Source organism: Hemitrygon akajei, chromosome 4 (genome assembly GCF_048418815.1).
Source record: "Hemitrygon akajei chromosome 4, sHemAka1.3, whole genome shotgun sequence".
NCBI lineage: Eukaryota > Metazoa > Chordata > Chondrichthyes > Myliobatiformes > Dasyatidae > Hemitrygon > Hemitrygon akajei.
Genome location: NC_133127.1, coordinates 195754014 through 195770037, shown reverse-complemented (window position 1 = coordinate 195770037; position 16024 = coordinate 195754014). Strand labels below are relative to the sequence as shown.

Genomic DNA, 16024 nt, shown 5'->3' with positions numbered 1-16024 from the left:
GTGATGGTCGTTGATGCAAATGACACACTTCACTGTATCTTTTAATGTACACAGGGCGAATGAAACTGATCTTTAAATCTTCATTCTTGGCCGGGGGCCTCCAAAGTCCACGGGGGGAGGTAGGGGGCAATACCTGCTTCTCCTCAGTCTGGGGACTCGCTGGGTTGTCCAGCTGAGGAAAGGTTCTGTGATGGAAACAGAACAGGAAAAGATGTTCAACTGTGGGTAACAGGAGGATTTAACGATAGTTTAAATTACAGGCCTAAATTTGACAAAAGTAATTAGAATAAAAACAAACCCAGTGGAGTGCAAAGTGACCGTGGAGTTGTAAAACTGTCATGATTAGGGTTGTGTCGGCCAGTTCAAGAACTGAATGGTTGAAGCTGTTCCTGAACCTAGTGGTGTGGGACTTCAGGCTTCTGTCAGTAGCTGCAAGAAGATGGCATGGCCCAGATGGTGGGTTTTGCCGCCTTGGGCAGTGCCTTCAGCAGATACTCCCAATGGAGGCAAGGGTGTATTGAACTGAGTCCACTGCTCTCTGCAATTTCTTACGTCCCCGTGCATTCAGATTGCCTTACCAGACCCCGTGATACAACCAGTCAGGATACTTCCGACAGTACGTCTGTACAAGCACGTCTGATCAGGGAGAGAATGCTACATTATCAAAAAATAAAGATTAGCTTTAGTTGACACACATACACTGAAGGATAAAGTGAAATGTGTCTTCTGCGTCAACAACCAACGCAGCCCAAGGGTGTGCTGGGGGCAGCCCACAAGTGTTGCTATACTTCTGGCACCAACCTAGCCTGCCCACAACTCACTGACCCTAACGTGTACGTCTTTGGAATTTGGGGGAAACCCACATGGTGTCATGGAGAATGTATAGACTGCTTACAGTGTTGTCTTTTGTATGAACAAGCTCCCATTTTGCTGTCAAACGTAGCGTTATACTGTTTACTTAACTTGTGTAACACGTGCATTTTATGCTAAATGTCGACCTTCTGAAATGAAATTTTATATTTGTAAATTTATTTCTGGTAATATTACTTGATGTGTGTGAGTTGTGCAGAGGAGTAGTTTTGTTTGTGTACATATTAATTTATTGTGATACAGTGTGGAACAGACCCTTCTGTCCCTCTGAACCGCGCCACTCAATAATCCCCCGACTAACCGTGGACAATTTACAATGACCAATTAACCCACTGACTGGGACGTCTTTGGACTGAGGGCGGAGATCGGAGCACCCGGAGGAAACACATATGCTCGCAGGGGACAATGTACTAACTCCTTACAGACAGTAGTGGGAATTGAACTTGGGTTGCTGGTACTGTAAAGTGTTGTGCTAACCACTATTCTACCCTGGTGTCTCGTGTACAGTTGAACGACAATATACTTGAACTTGAATCCGATGAGAGAGAGAGTGCAGGGGAGGGTGGGAATATCTTGGTTAAATATCAATGTAGTATTCCCTCGCGATGTTCTTATACACAGAGTGGATGATGTGTGGAACTTGCTGCCAGAGGAGGTGTTGGAATCGGGTACAGTCTTTGTGTCTGAGGCATTTGGACAGACACTTAAACAAGGCACAGGAGCATACAGTCATAATGTAGGCAGGTGGGATTAGTGTAGACAGACAGAGGGGCTAGCACTGCATAATGGGCTAAAGGGTAATTGCTTTATTGTCATATCTGCTGAGATACAGTGAAAATCTTTCATTTGCCTGCCTTTTCAAGCTGAAGTTTGTCATCTGACCTTACATATATACAACCAAAGGAAACTATGTTCCTCCAGATCACACATAGCGCACAAAACAAAATATTGCCATAAAACAAAATATTTTCATAAATAAGTTAATAAAAATCATTCAAAATGCGTCTGAAGAGTAAACAGTAAACAGCTCACTGTCCTGGTGACAAGACCTCGATGGTGACAGGGTATCTATTAGTCTCCCAGCCTGAGGGAAGAAGCTGTTACCCAGTCTGGCAGTCCTACTCCTGATGCTCCTGTACCTCCTCCCTGACAGTGGTGGGTCAAAGAGGTTGTGGGATGGGTGGTAGGGATCCTCAACAATGCTCCTGGCCCTTCGTCTGCAACGCTCCCGGTAAATGTCACAGTTGGGGGGGAGGGGGAGACTCCAGTGAACTTCGCCGTGATTTTTGCTATTCCATAGATAAGTGCATTGAGTACAAAAGGGAAACAGAACGCAGAATAGAGTGTTACAGCTATGAGAAGGTGCAGTGCAGGCAGACAGCAAGGTGTAAGGGCTGTGACGAGGTAGATTGGGAGGTCACAATTTCACCATTTCATATATGGGAGATCCTGCCTTCTACCCTGTCCAATGCAAAAGGCAGCATTTCCTGGTGGCCACCCATTTCCATTCCCATTTGGACATGTCTACCTAAGGCAAAGCACACAAATACAGCAGGTCAGGCAGCGTCTATGGAGAGGAATAAATAGTCAACATTTTGGGCCGAGACACTTCATCAGCACTCTCCATGGCCTCCTTGACTGTCACGATGAGGCTAAACTCAGGTTGAAGGAGCATTGTCTTGCATTCCATCTGGTAGCCACTAACCAGATGGCATGAACGTTGATTTAATATAGAACTTAGAAAAGAAAGAGTACAGAAGAGTATAGGCCTGTTGGTCCTCAACGTTTTGAAAACTTCTGGTAATTTCTTCCCTGTCTCCTCTCTTTCTCCATTCCTCATTCTGGTTACCCTCTCACCACTTCTCTTTTCCTCACCTTCCCATCACCTCCCTCAGCTTTTCCTCCTCCTTCCCTTTTTCCCATGTTCCACTCTCCTCTCCTGTCAGATTCCTCCATCTTCTACCTATCACCTACCTCTTCCACCTATCGCCTCCCAGCTTCTCACTTCACACCCTTCCCCTACCCACCTACCCCCTCACCTGGTCGCACCTATCTCCTGCTATCTTTAACTCCGTCCCATCTCCCCCCCTCCCCCTTCATTTCCAGATTTGATGGAGGGTCTCAGCCCAAAATATTAACTGTTTATTCCCCTCCACAGATGTGTTGAGTCCTATTCTTTTGGTGTCCAAGGTTATAAGGTCATCAGATGGTGGGGTGGTGAGGATGGTGTCATCAAGAGAAGGAGTCACAGCAGGTGGTCAGGTGTAAATTTCCAGCTTGAGGTGGACAGGTGTCTTGCAGGACGAGGTGAGGTGGGTCCCTGGGGAAGGTTCTATGCGGTGGCTGAGTGATGAACTGGTTTCTGTTGCAGTGTACAGAAGGTCTCCGAAAAGAACCAGATGACCACGCACAATCTGGCCATTGTTTTCGGGCCCACACTCTTCCAGACAGATGGGCAGGACAACAAGGTGGGCCGAGTGGTCGAGGATCTCATCAATCACTTCATCGTGCTCTTCAACGTGAGTGACTCACCTGTGGGGTTTCATCAACTCTTCCCTCGTCCCGAGTGCCTTCTTAACCCAATGTTCCAAACCGCTGTCCCATTTCTGTTACCACCTCCCATCTCCATCACCTTCTCTCATCAACAAACCCAAAATCCTCATCCCCACTCCCCATTACAATCTCCTATCCCATCTTCATCAGCCCCTCCCCCTCCCATCTCCAAATCCCCCATTGTTGCCCCTCCCATCTCCAAATCCCCCATTGTCGCCCCTCCAATCTCCAAATCCCCCGTTGTTGCCCCTCCCATCTCCAAATCCCCCATTGTCGCCCCCATCTCCAAATCCCCCGTTGTCGCCCCTCCCATCTCCAAATTCCCCCATCGCCGCCCCTCCCATGTTCAAAACACTTCCATCTCTTATCACTTTCTCCCTTTTCTTAACTCCCATCTCCATCTCCAACACCCCCTCTGGGGCGCCCCCTCCCATCCACACCGTGTCTCCCACCACTGTCACTCCCCACCCACACATTCCTTTCCTTTCCGGTCCCGATGAAGGGTCTTTGGCCAAAACATTGACTGTTTATTCATTCCCACAGATGCTGCCTAATCTACTGATTTCCTCCTGAATTTTGTGTGTGCGTGTGTGTTACAGAGACTGCTAATCTTATCGACACCTTCCCTGAGGACCCCCGTGGATGGGGGGATTGACAGACCATGGACATAAACCTGTTCCCACCCACCGGACCCCTATTGATGGGGGTAATTGCAGTGTTCACACTCTTGCCTCCCCACCCAACTCATGGGAAATGGCATTGGACAGATGTTAACCCTTTCTCTCCCCCCCCCCCCCCCCCGCTGTGTAGACCCCAGTTGAATGGTGGCTCATGGAGAGTTAACCCATTCCTTCCCTCGCCATGTGGACCCCCGTTGATTGGGGTAATGGCGTTGCACAGAGAGTTAATACTTTCCTTCCCCCACATTGTGGACCCTGTTGATTGGGATAATGATGGCTCACAGAGAATTAACCCTTTCCTTCCCCTCGCAGGTGGACGAACATCAGCTGAAGCGACAGCTGGATGAGATCGTTAGTATCATCCGTCTCCGGGACGCCCCGCTGATGCAGTCTGGCCAGGTGAGGTGTGTCCCCCTGCACTGATGGAGGGAGGGGCAACTTTCCCCTCTACCCTGCTCCTGAGTCTGGGATCTCCCCTCTGTGTGGAGGGGGGTGGTGGGAGTGAGGGGAGTGTGGAGTCACTGAGGCCAACCACCCGGGCACCCACTACTGACTCTGTGCCATCCACGTCCCTCCCCTCCCCCTGGCAAAGGCTTATCCTGAGGATAGGCACGTGGTGGTGATCGCCTCCCCACCCTGGGGGAAATCTGGCTTCTGCTGGCTGTGGTCAGGAAGGAAGGCAGAGTTTGGTCTGTGATATCCGATGGGGAGGGGTGAACGTAAGCCAGACAGGTCAGCATGCAGACAGACTGGGGTCAGGTAGGGGTCAGTGATCAGAGGTCAGGCAGGGGTCAAGACAGGAGTAAGTGATCAGAGGTCAGGCAGGGGTCAGTGATCAGAGGTCAGGCTGGGATCAGAATCAGGTTCAATATCACCCACATTTATCATGAAATTTGTTTTGTAGCAACAATACATGGCAATACATAATAATAAAAATTATATCTATATATAAATTAGTGCAAAGAAACAGAAAAAAATAGTGAAGTAGTGTGCATGGGTCCGCGACTCGTTCAGAAATCTGATGAGAGAGAGGAAGAAGCTGTTCCTGAATCGTTGAGTGTGTGTCTTCAGGCTCCTGTACCCCCTCCCTGATGTTAGCAATGAGAAGAGGGCATGTCCTGGGTGACGGGAGTCCTTAATGATGGGCGCTGCCTTTTTGAGGCATCAAATTTTGAAGGATGTCCTGGATGCTGGTGAGGCCAGTGACCATGATGGAACTGGCTGAGTTTACAGCTTTCTGCAGCTTTTTCCGATCCTGTGCAGTGGCCCCTCCAGACCAGACGGTGATGTAGCCAGTTAGAATGCTCTCCCTAGTATACCTAGAGACATTTGCGAGCGTCTGGGGGGGGTCTAGAGAAATGGAGTTTGGTAATCAGTGGTCAAGACAGCATCTAGACAGACCAGGGTCAGACAGAAGTCAGTGACCAGGGCTGGTCTGGTTTCACACTGACCAAGGATCGAGCTACAGTCTAGATGGGCTAAGGCTAGATGGCGATCGAGCTGGGGTCAATGATTGGGAGTTGGAGCAGGGTCCAGGGTACCAGACATGCTGCCAACCTGATATTGTGCGCTTACTCCCTCCCTGCAGAATGCTGGGGACTTCATCTGCACCGTCTACCTGGAGGAGAAGAAGGAGGATTGTGAGTTGAGTCTAAAGGTGGGTCAGTGGTGACTGGTTATTGGTTTATAACCGTGGCAGATACTGGGATACAGTGGGAAGCTTTCACATTCTCATCTATTCAGATTTACTTGTCAGCAATGCACACAAAACGCTGGAGGAACTCAGCAGGTCAGGCAGCGTCTGAGGAGTGGAATAAACTGACGATATTTCTGGCCGGGACCCTTCATCAGGATGAGAAAGGAAGGGGGATGATGCCAGAATTTATCAATGTTCTTGACCTGCTGAGTTCCTCGAGCATTTTGTGTGTGTCACTGTGTATTTCCAGACTCTCTTGTCTAAGGTTAATCTGTTTGTATGCAGATCGAAATGTGTAGTGAATGCAACATTTGCATCAATGACCAACTCCGTGTGAGGAATGTGCTGGAAAATTCACAAGTGTCACCACGCTTCCAGTTGTCCTACTGTCCCATCTCTCTCCCTCCCCCATTTCTCTCCCCCATTTCTCTCCCCCATTTCTCTCCCCCATCTCTCTCCCACCATCTCTCTCCCACCATCTCTCTCCCACCATCTCTCTCCCACCATCTCTCTCCCACCATCTCTCTCCCACCATCTCTCTCCCACCATCTCTCTCCCACCATCTCTCTCCCACCATCTCTCTCCCACCATCTCTCTCCCCCCCATCTCTCTCCCCCCCATCTCTCTCCCCCCCATCTCTCTCCCCCCCATCTCTCTCCCCCCCATCTCTCTCCCCCCCATCTCTCTCCCCCCATCTCTCTCCCCCCCATCTCTCTCCCCCCCATCTCTCTCCCCCCCATCTCTCTCCCCCCCATCTCTCTCCCCCTCATCTCTCTCCCCCCCATCTCTCTCCCCCCCATCTCTCTCCCCCCCATCTCTCTCCCCCCCATCTCTCTCCCCCCCATCTCTCTGTATACCCATGACTGTGTCGCCACCCTCAACTCTAATCTGCTAATTAAATTTGCTGATGACACTACACTCATTGGCCTAATCTCAAATATTAACAAGGCAGCCTACAGAGAAGTCAACTCCCTAACACAGTGGTGTCAAGAAAACAACCTCTCCCTCAATGTTGCAAAAACAAAGGAGCTGGTTGTGGACTACAGGAGGAATGGAGACAGACTAACCCCTATTGACATCAATGGATCTGGGGTTGAGAGGGTGAACAGCTTTAAACTCCTTGGCATAAACATCACCCAGGATCTCATCAGGTCTCTGCATACTGGCTGGGTGGTGAAAAAGGCACAGCAGCACCTCTTTCACCTCAGACAGTTGAAGGAGTTTGGTATGAGCCCCTAGATCCTAAGAACTTTCTACAGGGGCACAATTGAGAGCATCCTGACTGGCTGCATCACTGTCTGGTGTGGGAACTGTACCTCCCTCAATCACAGGACTCTGCAGAGAGTGGTGCAGACAGCCCAGCGCATCTATAGATGTGAACTTCCCATTATTCAGGACGTTTACAAGGACAGGTGTGTAAAAAGGGCCCGAAGGATCATTGGGGACCCGAGTCACTCCAACCACAAACTGTTCCAGCTGCTACCATCCAGGAAACAGTACCACAGCATAAAAACCAGGAGCAACAGGCTCCAGGACAGCTTCTTCCACCAGGCCATCAGACTGATTAATTCACGCTGATACAGTGTATTTCTATGTTGTATTGACTGTCCTGTTGTACATACTATTTATTACAAATTACTATAAATTATACATTGCACATTTAAATGGAGACGTAACGTAAAGATTTTTACTCCTCATGTATGTGAAGGATATAAGTAATAAAGTCGATTCAATTCAATGCATGCCCTCTGGTTTTAGACATTTCAATCCAATTATGCTGTCGGGGAAACTTCAGCTGCACAGAACTCTGAACGGTTCAGTGGGGTATGCTCTCATTCTCCCCCTCTCTCTCCCTCTCCTCAGGTCCCGGCCACCATGACGGCGCAGGAGTTGACCAATGAAGTTTTGTATCTTCGCAAGTTGAGCACCAAAGAGAAGGACAACTGGTGTTGCTTTGAGGTGATCGACCGGGAGGAAATGGGTCAGTTTAGTTTTTTATTCCCCCCCCCCCCCCATCCTGTATGTAACATACACAAGAGTAACCGACAGAAAATGCTGAAGACAAGTCAGGCAGCCTCTGTGGAGAGAGAAGCTGAATTTATATTGTTCATTGATAAGGTTAAGGTTTGCTTTGTGTCACACCTACATCAAAATATTGAAACATACAGTAAAATGCATTGTACCAAGATACAGTGAAAAGCTTGTCTTACATGTTGGATCGGTACCAGGACGGAGGGGATATGGAGCGCTGAGGTCCCAGTGCAGGTCGAAGGGAGCAGGCAGTTTAAATGATTCATCATGGACTAGATGGGCCAAAGGGCCTGTTTCAATGCTGTACTTTTCTGATTCTACGCAGATCAAATCATTGCACAGGCAGAACATGGTAAAGTTCGTTTAACTCATTCAATTGTAGCCATGAATATATCAAAATGAAACAGTGTTACTTTGGGGCCAAGGTGCAAAGCACAGTGCCAACAGCACACAACACATATAGTTATAATAGCAGAAAAAAATGAAGTCACAAAAAATGATATAGCCCAAGTCCCTGAGTGTCATGACCTGCAAATTTGTGGTGCATGGGATGTTTAGTCTTAGAGCCAGGTTTCTGCAAGAACAAGCCTGCAACAGTTCCTCATCACATGTTAATACAGTTGCTGATCCAGCTTGTCTTTCACGAAGTGAACGCTAGAGGGCAGCAGCGACATGAGTGACCAGCCCCTAACCCAGCACAGATGCCATCCCCTTCTCTCAGTTCATCCGGCTCCGCCGTATCTGCTCTCAGGATGAGGCTTTTCACTCCAGAACTACTGAGATGTCCACCTTCAAAGAAAGGGGCTTCCCTTCCTCCACCATCAACGTTGCCCTCACCCCATCTTCCTGCCGCCACACCAGGGATAGGGTCTTTCTTGCCCTCGCCTACACCCCACTAGTCTCCGCATCCAGAACGTAGTTCTCCACAGTTCCTGCCATCTCCAAGGGGATCCCAGGACCAAGCACATCTTTCCCTCCCCCACCCACTTTCCGCAAGGATCGCTCCCTTGTCCACCCGTCCCTCCCCACTGATCTTCCTCCGGGCACTTACCCTTGCAAACGGAACAAGTGCTACACCTGCCCCTACACCTCCTCCCTCACTACCATTCAGAGTCCCAAACAGTCCTTCCAGGTGAGGCGACACTTCATCTGTGAGTCTGTTGGGGTCATCTACTGTATCCAGTGCTCCTGGTGTGGCTCCTGTATGTCGGTGAGACCTGACGTAGATTGGGAGACTGCTTCACTGAGCACCTACGCTCAGTTTGCCAGAAGAAACAGGATTTCCCAGTGGCCGCCCATTTTAATTCCACTTCCCATTCCCATTCCGACATGTCAGTCCATGGCCTCCTCTACTGTTGTGATGAGACCACACGCATGTTGGAGGAGCAACACATGATATTGAGGAGGTCACTGAATGCACAACGGACTATATTAACTTTTGTGTGGATGCAGTTGTCCCTGTTAGAACTGTTCGCTGCTATCCCAATAATAAGCCCTGGATCACTAGTCACATCAAAGGCCTCCTAAACCAGAAGAAGAGGGCCTTTAAAGATGGTGATCGGTTGGAGCTTAAAAGAGTTCAGAAGGAACTCAGAGTACAGATGAGGGGGGCAAAGGAGCAGTATAGGAGGAAGCTAGAACTAAAGCTGCAGAAAAAAAGCATGAAGGAGGTGTGGGATGGGATGAAGATCATCACCGGATGCGGTGCAAAGCGGAGGGCGAACATAAGTGGAGATGTGGAGAAAGCGAACCAGCTGAACAACTTCTTCAACAGGTTCGACAGCTCAATCTCATCCTCACCGCAGAAATCCACACCAGGCTTACTTCCCTCACAGGAAAATAGCCAATCACAGGAGACCTTGCCCACGCCCAGGATTACGGCTGCACAGGTGGTAGGTCAACTGAGGAAGATCTGTACCAGCAAGGCGGCTGGACCGGATGGAGTTTCCCCACGATTACTGAGGGCCTGTGCGACTGAGCTGGGAGAACCACTACAGCGTATCTTTAACATGAGCCTGGAGCAGAGAAGAGTACCCAGACAGTGGAAGACATCCTGTATTGTCCCGGTACTGAAGAAACCACAACCAAAGGAGTTGAATGACTTCAGACCTGTTGCCTTGACGTCGCACGTGATGAAGACCATGGAGCGGCTGATAATACAGAATCTGAGGCCACAAACCAGGCACGCCCAGGATCCTCTTCAGTTTGCATATAAGGAGAAGGTGGGAGTGGAGGATGCTATCACGTATTTGCTGCACAAATCACTCTCTCACCTAGAGGGGGTCAGTTGTGCTGTGAGGATTACATTCCTTGACTTCTCTAGTGCCTTTAACACCATCCAGCCCAAGATCTTAAGGCACAAACTAACGGAGATGGGAGTAGACTCTCACATGGTGGATTGGATAGTGGACTACTTGACAGATAGACCTCAGTATGTGCGGTTGGGAGACTGTAGGTCTGACACGGTGGTCAGCAGCACAGGAGCGCCGCAGGGAACCGTACTCTCTCCGGTCCTGTTCACCCTGTACACATCAGACTTCCAATATGACTCAGAGTCCTGCCATGTGCAGAAGTTCGCTGATGACACGGCCATAGTGGGGTGTGTCAGGAATGGACAGGAGGAGGAGTATAGGAAACTGATACAGGACTTTGTGATATGGTGCAACTCAAACTACCTGCGTCTCAATATCACCAAGACCAAGGAGATGGTGGTGGACTTTAGGAGGTCTAGGCCTCATATGGAGCCAGTGATCATTAATGGAGAACGTGTGGAGCAGGTTAAGACCTACAAGTATCTGGGAGTACAGTTAGACGAGAAGCTTGACTGGACTGCCAACACAGATGCCTTGTGCAGGAAGGCACAGAGTCGAATGTACTTCCTAAGAAGGTTGGCGTCATTCAATGTCTGCAGTGAGATGCTGAAGATGTTCTATAGGTCAGTTGTGGAGAGCGCCCTCTTCTTTGTGGTGGCGTGTTGGGGAGGAAGCATTAAGAAGAGGGACGCCTCACGTCTTAATAAGCTGGTAAGGAAGGCGGGCTCTGTCGTGGGCAAAGGACTGGAGAGTTTAACATCGGTAGCTGAGCGAAGGGCGCTGAGTAGGCTACGGTCAATTATGGATAACTCTGAACATCCTCTACATAGCACCATCCAGAGACAGAGAAGCAGTTTCAGTGACAGGTTACTATCAATGCAATGCTCCTCAGACAGGATGAAGAGGTCAATACTCCCCAATGCCATTAGGCTTTACAATTCTACCTCCAGGACTTAAGAACTTTTTAAAAGCTATTAATGCTTTTTGAGACGGTGATTTAGATGCATATCACATTTTTTTTTACTGAGTTAAGTATTGTATGTAATTAGTTTTGCTACAGCAAGTGTATGGGACATTGGAAAAAAAGTTGAATTTCCCCATGGGGATGAATAAAGTATCTATCTATCTATCTATCTGTCTATTCTGTCTTGGTAGCCTCTGTCCTGATGGCATGAACATTGATTTCTCTGGTAGTTGCCCCCCCTTCACCATGCCCCATTCTCATTTCCCTCTGTCACCTTTTCTCCTCATCTACTTGTCATCTCCCTCTGGTGCTCTTCCTCCTTCCCATTCTTCCCTGGTCTTCTGTTCTCTCCTATCAGATTCCCCCTTCTCCAGCCCTTTATCTCTTTCACTGATCAACTTCCCAGCTCTTTACTTCACCCCTTCCCACTCTCTGGTTTCACCTACTGTCTACCACCTTGTACTTCTTCCTCCCCTCCCTCCACCTTCTTGCCCTGACTTATTTTCCTTTCCAGTCCTGATGAAGGCTCTCGGCCTGAAATGTTGACTGTTTATCCCTCTCCATGGATGCTGCCTGGTTCCTCCAGCATTGTGTGTGTATTGCTGTGCATTTCCAGTGTCTGCAGAATTTCCTGTATTAGCAGTACCAGTAGTTGCCTGCTGATGGCAGTGCTGAGTCAGGGGACCAGACTTAGCTCAGCACTGCCACCAAGAGGGCCTGCAGTATACTGCACTTTGGCTCAGCCAGCTGTGTGGTTGGTCAGGAGATGGAATTGAATTGACTATTTGTACACACGGGTAGTAAAAATCTTTGTGTTACGTTTCCGTCTAAGTGTGCAATTTATAGTAATTTGTAATAAATAGTATGCACAACAGGACAATCAGTTTAACCTAGAGATACAGTTGCCTCAGCATGAATTAATCAGTCTGATGGCCTGGTTGAAGAAGCTGTCCCAGAGCCTGTTGGTCCTGGCTTTTATGCTGCGGTACCGTTTCCCAGATGGTAGCAGCTGGAATAGATTGTGGTTGGGGTGACTCAGGTCCCTAATGATCCTTCGGGCCTTTTTTTATACACCTGTCTTTGTAAATATTCTGAACAGTGGGACGTTCACATCTACAGATGTGCTGGGCTGTCTGCACCACTCTCTGCAGAGTCCTGTGATTTAGGGAATTCTATACCAGACAGTGACACAGCCAGTCAGGATTCTCTCAATTGTGCCCCTGTAGAAAGTTCTTAGGATTTGAGGGCTCATACCAAACTTCCTCAACCATCTGAGGTGAAAGAGGCGCTGTAATAATGTCTTTTTCACCACACGGCCGGTATGTACAGATCATGTGAGATCCTCGGTGATGTGGACGCTGAGGAACTTAAAGCTGTTCACCATCTCAACCCCAGATCCATTGATGTCAATAGGGACTAGCCTGTCTCCATTTCTCTTGTAGTCCACAACCAGCTCCTTTGTTTTTGCGACATTGAGGGAGAGGTTGTTTTCTTGACACCATGGTGTCGGAGATGACTTCTCTGTAGGCTGCCTCATTATTATTTGAGATTGGGCCAATCAGTGTAGTGTCGTCAGCAAATCTAATTAGCAGATTGGAGCTGTGGGTGGTGACAGTCATGGGTGTACAGAGAGTAAAAGAGGGGGCTTAGGACACAGCCCAGAGGGGCTCCTGTATTGAGCGTCGGAGGGGCAGAGGTGAGGGAGCCCATTCTTACCAACTGCCGGCGATCTGACAGGAAGTCCAGGATCCAGCTGCACAAGGCGGGGGAAGACACCGTAGACAGCTGAGAACCTGCTTCTTCAGTCCGTGTTCCATCCTTGAGTCTGTCCCATGCTCCCCATTTAGTCAATCTGAATCACCAAAGCATAGAAAAGCTTATGGCTTTAGTGACGCACATTCGTGCCATGATTAGGAGTTTGCATGACATGACTACAGCTTGGAGTGCAGGAGTTCAGAGCTCAATTCTGGCACCATCTGAAAGCAGTTTGTATACCCTTCCCATGAATACGTGGATTTCCTCCCACGGTTACCGGTAAGTAGGTTAATTGGTCATTGTGAATTGTCTTGTGATTAGTGTAGGGTTAAAAAGGTGGGTTGCTGGGCAGTGCATCTAGTTGGCTGGAAGGGCCTGTTCTGCATTGTATCTGTATATAAATAAATATGAATTCAAAGCTTGAAGCAAATTTATTATTAATGTGCATACATGTGCAATCAGTGGCCATTTTATTAGAGATGCTCCTCCATTCACCACTGTTGTAAAGGGTGGTTATTTGAGCTACTGTCACCTTCCTGTCAGCTTGAACCAGTCTGGCCGTTCTCCTCTGAACTCTCTCATTAACAAGGTGTTTTCACCCTCAGAGCTACTACTTACTGGATGTTTTTTTTTTGTTTTTCGCACCATCCTCTGTAAACTCTAGAGCAGGGGTTCCCAACCTTTTCTATGCCATGGACCAATACCATTGAGCAAAGGGTCTGTGGGACCCCTGCTCTAGAGACTGTTATGTGTGAAAATCCCAGGAGCTCACCAGTTTCTGAGATACTCAAACCACCCTGTCTGGCACCAACAATTATTCCACAGTCAAAGTCACTTGGATCACATTTCTTCCCCATTCTGATGATTGGTCTGAACAACAACTGAACCTCTTGACCGTGTCTGCATGCTTTTGTACATTGAGTTGCTGTCACATGATTGGCTGGCCAGATATTTGCATTAATGAGCAGATGTGCCTGATAAAGTGGCCACTGAGTACAGCACGTCACCGTAGACCACTCTGCGATTCATTCTCTTACATTCACAGCTAAAGAGGACAAACTGTGCAAATACAAAACAGCGGATAGAAAAGGTTCAGAGAGAGATGGGCCAAAGGAAATGCAGAGAGTTGTGAACACAACACAGTCCAAGACAGAAACCAGCTTCACCTCCAAAGACTCTGCTTACATTCCTCACTCCATCAACCAGTATAATCAACGACACCCCACACCCTGACATTCTCCCTTCTCCCCACTCTCATCGGGCAGAAGATACAAAAGCCTGAAAGTACGTCCCACCAGGCTCAGGAACAACTTCTACCCCCCCCCCCCCCCGTTATCAGACTCTTGAACAAACATGTTGAACGATAAGATGGTTTCTTGACCTCATTAATAGGATGGGTAAGAAGGTGCATTACGTGTTGGTCTTCATTAAACAGCAGATTAAGTTCAAGAGCCATGAGGAAATATTGCAGGTCTAGAAAAGACCCCACCCACCTTGGCCCCTCCCATCAGGCAGAAGATTGCAAAGCCTGGCAGCGCGCCACATCCGGTTCAAGGACAGCTTCTCCCCCAGTGTTACCAAGCACTTGAACAGACATGTTGTACAATAACACCGACTGTCGGCCTCCCCTTCTACCTCGCTGTGATCTCGCACCTTATATATAACCATATAACCATATAACAATCACAGCACGGAAACAGGCCATTCCGGCCCTCCTAGTCCGTGCCGAACTCTTAATCTCACCTAGTCCCACCTACCCGCACTCAGCCCATAACCCTCCACTCCTTTCCTATCCATATACCTATCCAATTTTACCTTAAATGACACAACTGAACTGGCCTCTACTACTTCTACAGGAAGCTCATTCCACACAGCTATCACAGCTATCCAGTCTCACTCAGTGTTGTCGTTTCTTCCAGAGCGGCCCCTCCATTACACCGAGAAGGTGTTGCCCATTCTGCACTCTCTGGGGGCTGACAGCTACATGGTGGTGAAGAAGAACCCGTCACTGGAGACCATGCTGATGTACCTGGGTAGGTGCGGTCCGGGCACCTGATCATGTCACCGGGTGGGAGATCCTTCCCTCTCTCCTCACACACCCTACCTTAACCCCCCATCATCTCCACTTCATACTCCCTCTTTGTCACCCACCTCCCTCTCTCTCTTCCTCCATATCGTCCTCTCTCCACTCTCAGTCCACGCCTCCCTCTCTCCGCGCACTGTTCCCTCTCCCTGTCGCAGTACGCGCACTCCCCCCCGCCATGCTCTACGCCCACCCTTGCTGCCTCTGATGCCCTGCTGTGCTCCGCCTCCTGCAGGGAGTAAGGTTGCCGATCAGAAGCACGGAATGGCCAAGTTCCGAGAGGAGCGCAAGTTGGGACTTGGGACGGGGAGTTTCAATGACCGCTACTTCATGCTGACGGACGGCATCCTCCGGCTCTTCAAGGAAGTGCGGGTGAGTGTCTCCGGGGTAGGGGTGGAGGGATCGGCAAGAAGGGCAATCATCTGCTGACCTACCTACAGGAAAGGTCTCAGGAAGATCCAAAACGGACAAGGGCCGGGAATGACTCGGCCGGCTCCACGGTCATTCAATTGGCATTGAAGATGAGGTGGTAAATTGGGTTGCACGTTGGCTCTGAGGGAGAAGCCAGAGAGTGGTGGTAGAGGGTTGCCTGGTCTGTGACTAGTGGTGTGCCGTAGGGATTGGTGCTGGGTCTGTTGTTGGTTGTGATCTGGGTGATAACGCGGTTAACTAGATCAGCAGATTTGGAGATGACTCCAAGCTTGGGGGTGTAGTGGGCAGCGAGGAAGACCATCATGCCTTGCAGTGGGATCTGGACGAGCTGGAAAAATGGGCTGAAGAATGTCAGTTGTAATTTAATGTGGACAAGTGTGAGGTGTTGTACTTTTGGGGGTCAGGGTAGGTCCTACGCAGTGAATGGTAGGGCACCGAGGAGTGTGGGTAGAGCAGGGGGATCTGGGAAAACAGATGCGTAATTCCATGGTAGTGGCATCACAAGTAGATTGAAGTGTAAAAAGATCTTATGGCACATTGGCCTTCATAAATCAAAGTATTAAAAATGATAGGATTTGGGATGTTGAAATTGTACAAGATGTTGTTGAGGCCTAATTTGGAGTATTGTGTGCAATTCTGGTCACCTAG

At 48.9% G+C, this 16024-nt stretch overlaps 1 protein-coding gene across 5 annotated transcripts in view; it reads left to right on the top strand.

Annotated features, from left to right (window-relative positions):
• Positions 1 to 16024, top strand: part of LOC140727089 (arf-GAP with Rho-GAP domain, ANK repeat and PH domain-containing protein 1-like) — a 287466-nt gene that overhangs the window by 252327 nt on the left and 19115 nt on the right. For all 5 annotated transcript variants that reach the window (XM_073044336.1, XM_073044338.1, XM_073044337.1 and 2 more), the window contains 6 exons: positions 3242 to 3389; positions 4416 to 4502; positions 5692 to 5760; positions 7663 to 7780; positions 14781 to 14894; positions 15180 to 15316. In XM_073044336.1, coding sequence (XP_072900437.1) covers positions 3242 to 3389; positions 4416 to 4502; positions 5692 to 5760; positions 7663 to 7780; positions 14781 to 14894; positions 15180 to 15316 — 673 coding nt within the window. The remainder of the gene's footprint in view (positions 1 to 3241; positions 3390 to 4415; positions 4503 to 5691; positions 5761 to 7662; positions 7781 to 14780; positions 14895 to 15179; positions 15317 to 16024) is intronic.